Source organism: Cottoperca gobio, chromosome 14 (assembly GCF_900634415.1).
Source record: "Cottoperca gobio chromosome 14, fCotGob3.1, whole genome shotgun sequence".
Classification (NCBI taxonomy): Eukaryota; Metazoa; Chordata; class Actinopteri; order Perciformes; family Bovichtidae; genus Cottoperca; species Cottoperca gobio.
Window position 1 is genome coordinate 11219817 of NC_041368.1, and position 15671 is coordinate 11235487.

The 15671-nt window shown below is 40.7% G+C and overlaps 1 protein-coding gene across 13 annotated transcripts in view; it reads right to left on the reverse strand.

Moving 5' to 3' along the window:
* The window catches only part of msi2b (musashi RNA-binding protein 2b), a 259405-nt gene that overhangs the window by 164401 nt on the left and 79333 nt on the right, over positions 1-15671 (reverse strand). For all 13 annotated transcript variants that reach the window (XM_029447406.1, XM_029447404.1, XM_029447400.1 and 10 more), the window contains exon 6: positions 12920-13012. In XM_029447406.1, coding sequence (XP_029303266.1) covers positions 12920-13012 — 93 coding nt within the window. The remainder of the gene's footprint in view (positions 1-12919; positions 13013-15671) is intronic.

Genomic DNA, 15671 nt, shown 5'->3' on the forward strand with positions numbered 1-15671 from the left:
TTCAGTCTACATCATTTTATTTCTGTGGGTAATTCGTCTTTTAAAAAAAAAAAGGGATGAGCGCTCCTTGGTGGCTTTTTACAATGTGTGTTCAGCTGGAAGAGACTGATGCTGGGCTGGCAGTGGGCTTATCAAAAACAAGTTGAGGCAAGGCTCCAGGAGGCAAGACGGAAAGGAGGATAAAATCCATGCTTCTGCTCAACTAACCATCAAACCTAATTACCTGTGGATAGGACTTATGGGCCACATGTTGGGTTCAAAGTTTCCTGATCAGGAAGTGGCTTGTGAGGGAGCTTTGGTGCGTGTGTGTGTGTGCGTGTGTGTGTGTGTGTGTGTGTGTGTGTGTGAGCCTGGTCAATGTGTCCGTGACAAAAAGATTAGGCTGAGAGACAAGACTTGGTGCCAGATCTTGGCTGTGTGCCATTAGTTCAATCAAGCAGATTTATTTAGCTTTTAGACAATTCGACCAGAAGCCCGAGATACCACTTCAGAAAATAAGCTAAAGATTATTCATGGCATGGCAGCTGCGATAGGGATCTGTTGTCACTCCCTAGCATCGTATGCACGTCCGCTCACTCACTACATCATTCTTTTTCGCAGAAGTAAGCACACAGACACAATAATACATCGAAATCACAATAAATCAGACATGGAGGTCAGCGGAGCAAAGGAAAACATAATGACTGCCATGTAGAAGCGCGTGTATAAATTAGCCTAAACATAAAAAACTACGAGATGTGCCACTCTAATCCCAACCTTAACCTCGGCCCATAACCCAAAGTGCTTTCCGTTTTAACAACCAGAGAAATCTCTCAAGTAATTACTGATCACCTCGTTTCCCTGCTGAGAAACACTGAGGAGTGCTGTTGATCATCAAATGCATCTTATCTTTGAATACTTTATATCACACCAGTTTTATTTATGATACGTGGTATGTGTACACCTATGCAAAATAACTTAACATTTTTATCATGATCTACCTTATCTTTATCTCCTCATCTCCATCAGTATCTCTCTCGACCCCCTCTCCCCGCGCACAAACACAAACAGGGTTATTTACACAACAATGGCTTCACAACTCCACCATCATCCATTGATGAAACGGATCTGCTGATTCAAGGTGGGACAGAAACAAGAACATTTACAACTCTGTGAATTCCCTACTTTCATCTACAAAGTTCTGGTCGGGCATTGGTTTAACATGTTTACATGGTTAAGTACGGTTAAACAAAAATAGTATTTTTTATTAACATTATTTATTCATTGTATTTTACCATTTTTTCTACCAGTGAAGTTGAGCCATCTTACTGCATGTGAGATGAGGACTGATGCACATATCTAAACAACGAATGCTTTATAATAGTGTCTGTGTCGATTGTGTAAGGAAATGAGAACAGGTTATTTCACCAGTAAAACATAAATCACTCAAACATCTTTGTTGTTTTTTTCTGCCCCAGGTAGAGCCATGAAAGCGCCCCTGAAACTTGCTGATACAGTTGCCTCAAGAAAAAAGGAGCTTTTGTTCATATTACAGGGTGACATGTGTTCTGTTCAATCATCACAAAAAGGCTTTAGAAAGAAACAGCAAGAGAGCTATTACTTTACCATTCTAAAACCTCGCTGGTAAATGTTAAAACAGTTAATGATCAAAATAGACCAAAATTCTGCCTGAAATATTGCCCATACAGGATGTCAGGAAAATGTTTTGAATTGGTTCTGATACTCGTGAACAAAACACTTCACAACGAGACGGGCACTTTGAGAGTGCAAGGCCGATCCACGTCAACATGTAATGGGTTCTTCCTTGGCCCTTGCTAAACCCTTCCACACAGTTTAATGAAAGTAGGGCCGCCAGTTGTTTCGTAACGGCTGACAAATAAAGCTGCAATGATTGGTCGACTTGTGGATGAGTAGATCGTCAGAAAATATGCAAAAATGCTGTTTTCGGACTCAAATATGGAGATTTCCTAATTTTCACAGTTTTGTATCATATTTAATTGAATATCTTTGGGTCTTGGACCAACATAACAAGACATGACATTTTACAGACCGAACAATTAATCCAGAAAATAAATCGATAATGATCGAAAATATAAGTCTGAATTAGATTTCCAAATTGCATGGTGTAATGTTTCAGCCACTCTCTGAGTCTTTGGTTGTTGCCAATGAGGACTTTGATGAGCTTAATTAACTCAACACACATGATAGTAGATGGATAAGTGGACTCATTTTAAACTCTACGCAATAATGTCAGTCACATAATCAGAGGTCAGTTTACATCGCAGTAAATGTTTCCTTGCACTGCTCTCCGTGCAGTATAGTAGATGAGGAGTCATGTTAAGTGTTGCCATTATTAACTAATTAATTGACATTCACAGTGTGCAGACTCTTATGCATTGACCTCTGCCCCAACAAAGCCACTGATGAGTCACTCCGCAAGAAAAAAACCACACATGAACCAGAATTTAAAGAGGCTTTAAAAAAGCTGTATCAGCCATTTTACCGTTTTATGCCAACACAACTTTGTTCCACACTGAAATCTCTCTATAACTATGGGATATAATTTGTCCGGACATATATGGTCTCCAGAGTATACATTGAGATCCCTTTAGTGTTCCCCTTTATAGCAACCTTTTCTCTAGTGCCACAATGAGATTGACCTTTTTGGCTTTGGGTCAAAATCTTGGCAACCAACGAATGGATTGCCACAACATTTGGCTCAGACTATTTGTCCGGTTTTAACAATACAGACAAAAAGCTGCCAACATGAGCACAGTTCCAAAATGAAATAGAGAGGAGAAGAAAAAGCTAACAACGTTTCTTTAAAAAAAGGAGCTGTATAAAAGATACTAGAACAGGTTAAAAACAAAACAGAAACCACAGCATTTACATCTTTTGCTGAAACTACATTTTTCATTGCAATTACCCCATTTTGTTTGGCCTACTTACTCTGCCGCAGCTAAATATTACAGGATGTTATGAGACTGTCAGTACCGATGTTGGGTTTTACATTTGTTTGGAAATTAAACCTAACAGGCAATTTCTAACAATTATATAATTTAAGATAGTGGGTATAATTTTAGGCCTTAAATGTAGATCATCTACCAGACCTGAGGAGTAAGTGTTTCAGATAAGTGAAGCATTTCAGACTTCATTAGCCCCCCTCACATCAAACCCCAGCACATTGTGTACATTTCCATGTAAGAACATTTACCCGGCAATTGCAAGAAGGCTATGCAATGTGTGGGAGGCACTCACAGCATGAGCTGGAGCTGCCTGTGGACCTGGTCACACTGCAGTAGGGCAATGTGCTGCTCACAAGTCAGTTTTCAACACTTATAATGAATTCCCATTGTGCTTTCTATATACAGTATATACACATATATATATATATATATAAATATTTTTTTACCGATTGCTGATTCTCTGGAGAACTACTGGGGCTGGCAAAGGTGTCAACATTTTTATTTTTTAAAGGAGGAATATTGAATTGTCTGTTCACCATATACCTCTAAATGGAATAAAAATGTGAATACAGCATCTGAGTAGCTGTTTGAACTTAAGCATATTTTACCATCACTGTGCTGTCTAGGCATTCTGGATACATTCATCCAGAGGACCACACAATACCTTTCACAAATAAAGCTGTGTGTATCTGCTCAGATGTACGGTGAGCATTCTGCATCGTCATCATTTGAGCTGTACTGTGTCAACTGCCTGTTCTCCAGGTGGTGCTGAGTCATGGTTCATGCTCACTGGTTTCCTGGAGCTGTACAGTGGGAGGGGTTGTGGAGCACTGACAACTCTCTGTTAAGAAAGAAAATTCTGATGAGGATGAAAAGGGTTATTTGTGTTGAAAAGCAGTTTTGCATCCCCTTTAAAAGCCTATCAGATAAGAGATCACATTTGGCACCATCATTTTGTTTCTCATTTGGCTGTGACATGCAGAGACACAAGGTCTGTCACTCAGAGGCCAAAGTCGGCTTCTGTGGAGCTCCACTCAAATATGCTTTCTTTAGCTACACTTAAAACAAGCACTTGAGCCACAGCAAGGAAATAAATTCCATCTATCCACCCATCATCTGAGAAATAGGAATTTGGGTGACTACACATGTCATGGTAATGTTTTAAAACTATTAGGAAGCTACTTAACCCAATAATTGTATCACTTTTTGCCAGTGTTATTTATTGATTATGAAGCAGTAGTTTCTGTAATGAGCTATCACATTTGACACCTCCAGAATAAAATGCATTTTGTTACCAAAGCTTTAGGCTATTCTAAATTCTACATATACATATATACTGTATAATTAGTTAATAAATGAAATTACACTGTTCACTGAATTTCTTCATTTTCAAACAGTTCTGTAAAATAACAAGGTACATTAAATAAATATTAGGTAACATGATGGTAGCATTAATTGAAGTACGAGTCACCACACTGAACACTCCAACTAGCTTATTTAAACTTTCCCTGGGGAGTTTTTTCTATCAGTGAGTTTTTGTTTGCACGAGCACGTGGGTGACGCAGTATGCAGTCCCACCAATGGTGTCTCACTATTCCACTGACATACAGGTGGCGGTACACGACCACATATGCTGAAATGCAAAGGTGAGAGGAGGAAGACTACAAGCTGATAAAACATGGATGTAAAAATGTTGAATTTTAAAAAACGACTTTCGAACGACTTAAATATTTTACTCTTGACACGTTTGTTGGACCTGAAGGGTCCACAATTCTCTTTGGTGAGTTACGCTGAATGTAAACAAAACTTTTGTCTGTTTACAAGAAAACTCCACAGGGCCTTTTATGCTCCAATATAATTTTAGAATTATCTTCATAATTTGATCCAAATGCATTTAAAGTATTCCCCTGGGCCTTCCTCGCAATAATGTTCGGCCAGATTCCCATCCTTTAAACGCTTTATTCCATGACAATCTTTCAAGACATACATACAGCATATATCAAGACATATTTCCTATCCATCTGGGAAATAAACCTTTCTTTGACTCTCGATTCCTACCGAAGAGTTCTCCCACATGGGATTCCCTAAAGACCAGATTGCAGTTTGCAAGGCTGAAGTGGAGGCGTGAAGGTGGAGGCGTCCACCTCCACACCGGTTTGATGGTGAGACTGCTGCAAATTACTCATGACACTTCCTCTGATGACATTTTTCAACCTTTTCCCTGTTGAATGGCATCTCTAGGCGACACCCCCCGCCCCCGCCCCCCTCCCCCGTCCATCCACCACCAATACCCCAACACACACATTAAATCCCCCCTCTATTCGTGTCACAATAGCCCAGCAGAGATTGCTGCCTCCTGCCTTCACCTGATTGACCCTTTGAGCAGGTGCTGGATCTGATCCAATCACAGTCAATCTTCTTTAAACATTTCATTCTTTAAGCAGAACAGGAGCTCAAAATTCCATCATTCAATGACCCGATCAGTCGCCGATAACACAATCAAGCCAATCCCGGCTTATCCCGAGGGAGACATTTCAGGAGGGACAGCTGGGAGATGAGACCACAGACCTACAGAAAGGTGTCAATCTCCCCTGATCCACAGCTCTCGGTGAGCCTCCTATACAGCACAGCATCTAGTTCTTGGAGGAGGCTGCCTGACAGGTATTTCCAAGGATCAGCAATAGTCAAAAATCTATTTATCTTTTGTTAAAAGGTCTGATCCTTAAGTAAAAATTCCGTAACCTGCAGTAAATTTGCAGTAAAAGGAATACTTCACCCACAAAATGAAGATTTGTATATCACTTACTCAGGCTGTTACCTTGAAGTCTTGAAGAAATAGTTTTTCTCGCATGCCTCCACAGTAAAGAAAGAATCAAAAAATTTATTGATGAATTGAGGTAAAAGGGTAAAATGTTTAACAAGCAAAAACATCTCAAAACATCTGTTTACAAACTCTTACACAGCTCGTGCAGTACAACCCAAGTCTAAGTTATCCAGTCGTATGCTCACCACTTTGTCACACGACCAGAAATTCAGTAATCGATACCAACACCAGAGAAATCTCACGACTCTCAATACCAATTCCATATTACGGTAAAAAACAAACAAACCAATGAATTCCATGTCCTTCAACACTCCTTACTTAGCGTTTGCAAACAGATCATAATTCCCTTTCTAATATCTGTTCTATATTGCTTACACTTCGGACACGTCTGGAAGAGTAATGCGCCTGCACCAGCGTGAGACTGTTGGAAGTTTTAAAAAGAGTTCAATTTGATGGTTTTGCTGTTGTTAAACGCGGCCCCCATTTACTTCAATTCATCAAGACTTTTCTCCATGTGTGGATTCTTCGTTCACCGTGCAGGCATGCAAGAAAAAGAACGTTTTCTTCACAAATTCAAGGTAACACGGGGTGAGTAATTGATATACAAATGGTAATTTAATGGTTGAAGTATTCTTTTAACACACACCCTCTCTTATACAAAGACAGACACGGACATATAAAAAAGAAAAGAAAATGTGAATAGAACAGCTCAATTCTTCAGTGGCCATTTAAAAGCTACTCTATTGGAAATGTTGCTGGGCCACTGGGCAAATAAAGGTCAAGGGGGATATGAAATAGTTTGTCTAACTGGCCCTTTCCCTCTGTGTGTCCCTGCAGCACACGGCCGTATCCACATTCATAGCCAATTCATTTATATTGCTCTGCCCTTCTCACGGCTAGTCTCAGTCACTAACTACAAGTGACTGCAATGAGATTGAAGCCTCTGGCTAAATCTCCACTGCAAGGCACATGCTCCATCATTGCTGCTCTGATCACTCCTTATAATCACTGGAACCAGACTATATCCTCAACTGATTGGCTGAGTCGCAGCAGAGAGGAAACAATCACAGAATGTCAGCAGATGATGGACACGGAAACGTTGGAGTAGTAGTGGTCACTGTGAGCTGCCATGTAAATGGCATGCAAATGTGCACCTGCACTAGCTGGGGAAGTGGAATGAAAGACTGTGGCCTATTGATTAGGTTCCTTTCGCTCGTATAAAGTGGGTTTTTTTTTTTATGCATAAATCATCCGTGTTTGCTATTTATAGACAATGAACACGACGCGATTGTGTATTTGGGTTTTTGCTTTCTTCAGAAATTCCATAATTTCAATACGAGTCCAAAGTGCATTTAATGTGCACCTTCACAGCTTCCATTAGAGGTGTAAGGAAGTATCGATACAGTATCATATGGAGATATTGTGCTTTGTGGTATTGTATCGGTTCTTAAAAACACTGAATTGATTGTTAATTAATAGTTGGAATGTCAAGATTAACCCAGTCAATACTTTGTTTGATTTGTAAAGATAAGTGCCCTCTCACAGGTGTTGGATATTAGTGATTCTGATAAATGTAATTGCAGATCCCACTGTTTCCATAATAAAGTAAGCTTGTTATACTCAGATTGTATGCATATGGTGTGTTCTTTATACTATGACAGTTTTCTTTGTTAACAAGTCGCAATATAACGCAATATAATAAATCGTAACCCCTGTATCATGATACGCATCGTATCGCCACATTCTCGGTAATACAGAGCCCTACTGTCCAGTTTAAGCCCTGTGAATGCGTCGTCTCTGCAAGGGCTTCATTGCATTGTCATCCAAGGTAAAAATGTAATTCTGCAATAAAGAAGATAACACATAAGCCCGTCATCAATGTCACATCAGTGATTATTGGTGATTTAGATGCACTTTGTGAGGGCTCAAGTCCAAGTTTCTAATAAGACAAAGTAACTTTACAACATTCGATAATGCAAAAGGGCACAATTCTGATTAGCACACTACATTATTTCACTCATTTCTATCTATACAGTTTAGTTTGCCATCATATCCTCAAGGACAACAATAAGCACCAATGTTGTTCATTGTCATTAAGGCTGCTTTTTGTTTTTACATGGAAAATCCCCAATGTTAATAAGGGCCTAAGCACTTTGAAAGGTATGCAAAATGAATTCTTGCAGTCTTTACAGACGGTCACAGGCTATTTTTCTGCCATTTACAAAATCTAAGGGCAGGCAAAATGTCAGCCGTGGTATTAGATTACCAAAGCCCCTGAATGAATTTCATGCACTAACCAAGGAATCTTTTTTGCTGATGCTTTTATCATTTCTTCTCATCTTCTTCCTCTCAGTGACAGTATGAGAGAAGTATGCAGACGCTCGCCTGGCCAGAGGTGACACACGGTGGGGAGAGCATGCTGATGCTGCTGCAAGCATGTGTCTTCTCTGTGATCCGACAATGATCTCTGTCCATCAGCTCACTCCTATCAATAGCTTTCCAATATCCTCCAACAGGTGTCATCACTCTTCCTTCCTACTTTGAGACCATTGTGTCAAGTCAGGACTCCAGGCTCTGCTTTGCTTGTCTAAGTAGTGACCTTTTGTGTCTACCTTTATCCCTCCTAAGCCCAGTGGCAGTGAACTGGTTAAGCTCCTCCTCATCCCTCCATTCAGCTCCACCTCCAGGATCTGGCTCTGGACCAGTGGAGCATGAGAACCAGGACAGCCTGGACATAAAGGGACGATTGTGGCAGCCCAGTGACATGCAAGCAAGTAGCTCTGATTAAACTAAAAGTCAGCTTCGGGCTCGCACAGTGCAAAGCCCAGCCATTGGACACGAGTGCAGGGACGGAGTGAGAGAACAGGAGTTATTTCAGCTTAGTCCAATAAGGACACTATGAGATGCACTCAAAAGCTGATTACAATAAACCAATGAGGAAGCATTAGCCAGCCCAGCTAATTATGCCTTTAACTGCCTTTTCATGCCAGGGAAGGGCCCTGGTGGTACGTCAGATCCAAATTTATAAGGTGTCATCACACCAACTCCCATCTTTAATCAAGTGCTTGCCTCAGTGGAACATTCTGGAGGCGGTAGGTGTTTTGTTATGGGATGTTTTATTTATTGGAAAAAGAACGGCAATTATCAAACAAAAGTTTAAAAAAGAATACTTAGATCAACAATTTCCAGAAAGCACTGAAAATACATACTTATTATACCATCACCTTGTATTGAAACTGTAGAATTTAAGTTTCTGCACTATATTGGTTGTGCAGGGGTGTACATTCTCAGACTGGTAAAAGTAATACTTTGCAAGAAACTGAATGAATCGCTACAAGCACCGTTATTTAGCTGCTCCTGACCTTTGACCTTAGAGCAAGCCGGTCTCTAAGGGTGTTTTCAGATTAGGTACGACATGTGCATTATGCATACTGTTGTTTATACTTTGGAGATAATGTGAAGAATGACATTCTCGCCTGCTTTCCACCCATGACTTTGTAACTCTACTCACATTAAGTAGCAGTCCACTTCCGTGTTTTGCTACAGGTGGATTTCACACCTGATGTAAACTGTACCAGAGTGCACATGAACCATACTCGAGGCCACATTATCAAGTGCACCCAGTACGCAGTGTTTACGCTTATCAAACAATTTTGCTGTCAAGTGTACTCTGATCCGGGCCCGGATCCCAGATGTGATTTGTGCTGTCGCCTCTATAACCAGATATGTTTGGGGGGTTTCTACTTGTTATGCAAATCACAGACAAAGACAAAGGTCGGAAGGCAAATGTATTAAAAAAAAAGTACTTTGAAATTATAGTGCAAACATAACAAAATTATCAAATAAAAATGGCAACTTGACAAAAACAAAAATGGGATCTCTAAGGGCTAACATTGTCTTTCCTTAACATTTCTAAGTTTGCACAATAGCACACAATATCACAAACAGCACACTGATTCATTTCACTTTATTGCAAGACAGAAATAGCAGCAGCTTCCAGTTAAGAGTCCTTGAATATAAAGGGAGGCCAGGCAGTGCTGATAAGATTGTCTCATTTGGCTTGCAGGGCTAAGGCAGTGTGCTGCCTGAGTAAAAAAAAAAGGGCAGGATGTGGCGACTATTAGGCAGGTAATGGGATCCATCTGAGATGCATTAGAATCAGTCAAACAGAACCACACTTGAGTTCCGTTCAAATGACTGTCACAATCACTTCAAATGCACACCTTCGGCGTATACTGTAGGCGACAAAAGAAAGAAAGAAAGAAAGAAAAGAAAATGGCTGTGGCTGTGGAGGAGCTCCTCTGAAGTTGTGCCAGGTCTCGGGCATGTGCTCTTTTCTAATGGTGACGGCTGGGAGAGTGGCGGTGAGACTGATGTACGGGAGAGCTGTCAGCCTCTCCCCATAACAAATGCCACCTCTCCCCCCTGACAGAATGGAGACAGAAGGGAGGGATTGAGGCGGGGGGAGGTGTGGAGGTTACAGAGAGAACCTGTGACCCAATTGTGGCCACACCAGCTGTTTCCCCTCCACTGCCTCACAACCACCGACATCTCTGTGGACCACATCCTGCTAATTGGCCTATGCCGTAGTGCACACAACACACACACACACACACACACACACACACACACACACACACACACACACACACACACACACACACACACACACACACACACACACACACACACACACACACACACACACACACACACACACACACACATACACACATAGCCTGCAAAATAATATCAGTGAAATAGCTTGTTCCCAGTGAGGAAGAACATTTGCCGTTGCCTTAAGCTGTAGTTGCGTGATGATTGATAACTGCTTCGAAACATACTTCCCAGAAAAATAAAATGACTAGCTGCCCTGCGACCATGTCGGCTAATGTCCCCCTTGACATGCACATAGGCGGACAGACAGACAGACAGAAAGACAGACAGACAGACAGACAGACGACGACTGCCACCAAGGTTCTATGGAGAGGAAACTGAATTAATTGGTTTTGCCTTCTGTGGACAAGTCCTCAGAGTGGTGTGTGTGTGGCGATAATGCTAGGTTGTAGTGACAGGCAGGTTATTTAATAAATCCTGGGATGTGTAAGGCAGAAAGGAAGGACACACACAAAACAGAATGATACTTCTTTTTGTTCTGTATTGTGCCATACAACTTACAATATCTACTCTGATTTCCTTTTTGCTAGAGACACTCAAACATGCGCACACACACACACACACACACACACACACACACACACACACACACACACACACACACATCCCTAATCATGCACCCACATAAATACACTTAATCGTTGACACACTCACGCATGGCGAGAGCAGTACTGCAGACACATCCAGGCATGCACAAGTAGGCTATAAAAGCACACAGAGAAACATGCACAAGATCCCGCTCAATCAGTCTGATTTGTTTGTTTCCTCCTAAGCATTTGAGGATTCCTCGAGGAGGAAAAAACTTTGTATAATCAAGTCAATTATGTCATTCAATCAAGTCGAAAATCATTTCGAGCCCTTTCTCAGATCCATTGATTGCAAAGTCGTGCTGAATATTTGCTTGATGCGTTCTATTGTGCAAATAAGCCATCTTTATTTGGAACGTCAGACCAGGCCATGGTGAGGTCTTTAATGCCACTTCCACAGATAAAGAGCAAAACAAAGTCCTTCACCTTGCTCGCCTTCAGTCAAGAAAATAACACAGGTCTTTAGAGGGGAGAGCCGGTTGCATACTGACTCTGAACAAGAAAGAAAACAGTTTCTATTAATTTACAACAGCTCTTTTGTCTCTTTCAGGATATGGTACATTATGTGCCCATGAAAAAAAATCCATCCTCAGTGAAATTGTTTAAACTCAAGGTCAAGTGCTGATGTTACAAGGGACTGTATCAGCTGAAGGTGACCTTGACTGATGTGGAATATCACATGAGGGAAATGGATCTCTGCTCAGTGCGGGCACATTATCTGTGAAACGCTGCCACTGTATCAAACCGTGTGTGTGTGTGTGTGTGTGTGTGTGTGTGTGTGTGTGTGTGTGTGTGTGTGTGTGTGTGTGTGTTCGAGATGAGTGTATGTGCAGTATGCATGTCCTTGTGTACATATATGCCTCACTCTGCTCATGGGTGGTGGGCATGAGAACAGCGTGCAGAAACTGCTGCAGCAGACAGCAACAAACAGCTGAACATGACCCTCTGCTGAATCAAGTGGCTGTGATTTTCTTTCAGACTGAAATAGTGTTGCCACAATATCAAAGCCATAACTTCGATTCCCTTAAATGTATATTTGTTTCCAATGCCATACGACCACAGATAAGAAAATTATTACACTTATTTATTTTTGCAAAGGTTTTGGTCATGGCAGCTGGTTGTCCTTGGTTGTTTGCTCTGTGAGCAAAATGCATGTTGTTGACCAGGCATGGTGGGCTGTACGAGGCTGTTGCCATATCTTCAGTTGTTTGCTTGTCACAATAGAGATTTATTTGTCCTATTGTCAGGAAAGGAGCCAAGCAGCTGCTGCTGGCTTCTTTTAAAGGAGACATATTATGTTCATTTTCAGGTTCATACTTGTATTTATGGTCTAGAACATATTTGCATGCTCTGATGTTTAAAAAAAACATCATATACTGTCAGATTGAATATGCCTGTATTCATTCTCAGTTTTAAAACGCTTTGGTTTTAGCACACGTCTCTTTAAGAACTCCTCCTGAAAAGCACGGACTGCTCTGATTGGCTTGTGAGAAAAATATGGCGCACATTTGCAAAGGTAGTTCTCAAGCCATGTGTGGAGATATAGAAAGGGGTTGGAAGGCAGCCCAGATACCCAAAGGTATCTGCACCAGCACTGAAAATAATAGTATATATGTCCCCTTTAAGGCTCAAGATTCTAATTGCTGTAAAGCTTGGAGTGCTGGCCATGTGGTCTACACCACAATGACACTACTCGAGTGACAGGGGGCACTGATTGTGTAATTATCAAATTAGCATATGTCACTCTTCATGATGATATGAATTTAATTTGTACATACGGCTTGCAATAGAATCAAAGAGTGCTAAAATGATGGTTATTGTGACAACACTATGCAGCGGTATAATAATAAAAAAAACTGTCTTACCTTCCCAAACTGTTCAAAATACTGCTTCACATCTTCCACTACTGTATTGGCTGACAAGCCACCCACAAATATTTTCTTTGTTCTTGTGACCATCTGGAACAAAAAAGGGTGAGAGGAGAGGATTAGGGATGAGGCTTCAAATGCATTGCACAACACCTTTAATGAGGCTTCAAACACACTGAGTGAGCAGCACCTGTGATGGGGAGGATATAAAGAGGAGTGAGGACACATTGTTGCTGAAAAGGAATAAACTCATTTGCACAAAACATTTGCAAAAACACTAGAATTATAGCAAGGTTATAAATGCTGAAGGTATGCGCAGTAAAACAACTCTTGGCTAAGCACAGCAGCTTTGTGAATTTCCCCTCACAATGACATCTCCAATGGAAGCTCTCAGCAAAACAGACCGTCACAGAATTTAAGACCTGCATTTCATCCATAAAACGTTTCTGTTTATCTTAGCGACACTTTAAAAAAAACAACAGAAATAATTTATGGACTTTATGGAAAAAACAAAACAATTAATGAGTGCTGGAAGATGGAATCAGAGTGCATTAAAGCCTCATTTAATTTCAAACAGCAAGAATATTAAGGATTATTACCCACGGCATCGAAAAGGGCACGAACATCTGCTGCAGAGAGTACATGCTAAATTTAGGAGGACATTTCTCAGGGAAATACAGTAACACTTCAACACTACTGTCAGTGTAAAATCTGTGAGGCACCATTTCTTTTTACACACGATTAAAAATGTACCAGAACTTATGAAATGGTAACAACAATCTTATCCTAAAGTCAGACCTCGGAAACAGGATTTCCACCTACTTAATAGCTCTAACTAGTACAGTAAAAGTCTACTAGTAGTCTGGGATCTCTCTATAAATCTCTGCAGAGAACCAAAGCTACATGGTACTGATGAGGAAATGTGCGTACGGCCAATAAATATTCAGATTTATAAAAGTTTGCCTGACAGTGTGCAACAATTATAAATCCCAAATCAACTTGGAATTGTCCTGATCAGCCTGATCACCCGTCCTCTACATGCCCACAAAGCACCTCATTAATGTTTATGCATAGGAAAGAGCCTGTTCATCAGTGCTTGTTCACAGTGTATCACGGCAACTCCTGAGAGGAAGCCCAAGAAGACACAGAAATCGCGGTGCATCCATCATGCAGCATTAGGCACGAGTGTCACCGCATATAATGTTTACAGCAGTCAGACAGATTGCTTCACAACTTCAATCAGTGGTATCCCTCAACCCTGGGATATCATTAATGATGATGAAGATATATAATGTGATGATTGTTTGTGTATTTCCAGGCTAATTTACATTTACTTTTGCGTGGGAAGTTGCGAACGCCTCTTTCAGGCCCCGTTTTGAGCGTACGCTACGATTTTAACTGACACCCCTGGTTTGGCTAATGGAGAAAAGGACAAAAGCACAGTAGGGTATTGCGATTCCAGAAACACATTTTCCCATATATAATCCTTACTGTTTCCTATTAAGTACCAAATCTATGCTTCAGACTCAGAATTTACTGCTATAACGTGGCATATAATGATTTCCGATGCACTGCTCTGTAATATTACTGACAAACAAAAGAGGAGCCGAGAAAGTCACAGCTCTGATCTGATCTCCCTCGCCAGAATAAAAATCAAAGAAGAATAAATGGCCGGGGGAGGATAAACATACTCCAGAGATGCACAGCAAACTATAAAGAAGGTTGAAAGAGTCTACCTTGATCAAAATGCTGACCGAAACACTTTCAATCTATGAAAGAGGCTTAACACAAAAAAAGAAGCAACATTCAGCTCGAGCTGAAGTAACCATCTGTCAAATGCTTTCCAGGTGCACACAGTCTCACAGCCACATAGCCTGCACATATGCACACAGCCTCCCACACATGAGCCCTTTTGTGCTACTGTGATATTTCATGTTTTTCTTATTATATTGGTTTACTACAAAATTCAATTAAGCTAACTTTTGTGAAACAAATAAAAAATAAAAAAGGTTGTGAACGAAAAATTGAAATACATTTCAGTGGTCTAATTATAACTCCAATTTTAACGTGAAAGACAGAAGAGAGCTCTGCGCACAGCATGTACTTCAGGGCTGGCAACTGCAACGGGAACACTTAATCACAAAAAGAGTTTGTTTTAGAGACCGTACACTCAACCCGTAAAAAAGTATAAGCATGAATCTTTTATTACACCGACGAGAGCAGCGCATCTCGCTCAGCACTGAAAATACAAACTGGGCCAAATGTTAAATATGCAAACACAGTGCGTGTAGTAATTAGCAATGGCATTCAGGTGTGCAAAATAGACCTGACCATCGAAGACAATCAATAAACCTTTGGGGCAAATAGCATTACATACAATATACAAAAATAGCACTGAGCAAGAGACTACTTGCTGATAAGGTAATATCAAGATCAATGCTACATTTTAGCCAAGTTACACATGCATTTTAACATCCAGTTAAATCACAACTTTATTATGATCACCTCAAAGCACAGCTGACGAAGCACACCTGAGGGGGACAGAGTGCGACTTTGTTCTGCCAAGTGTAACTATATAAAGCTGGGTCTGAATATGCCCGAAAACATCATTAAGGATGGTTTGTTATTTTCGGTTAAGTTTGCTTTTGATATACATTGTAATTAACCGATGCAATTTTAAGAAGCTTTTTATAGTTTCAAAACTCATTTGCCTGCTTTGTGGCACCGGGTTACACACATCTGAACAGCG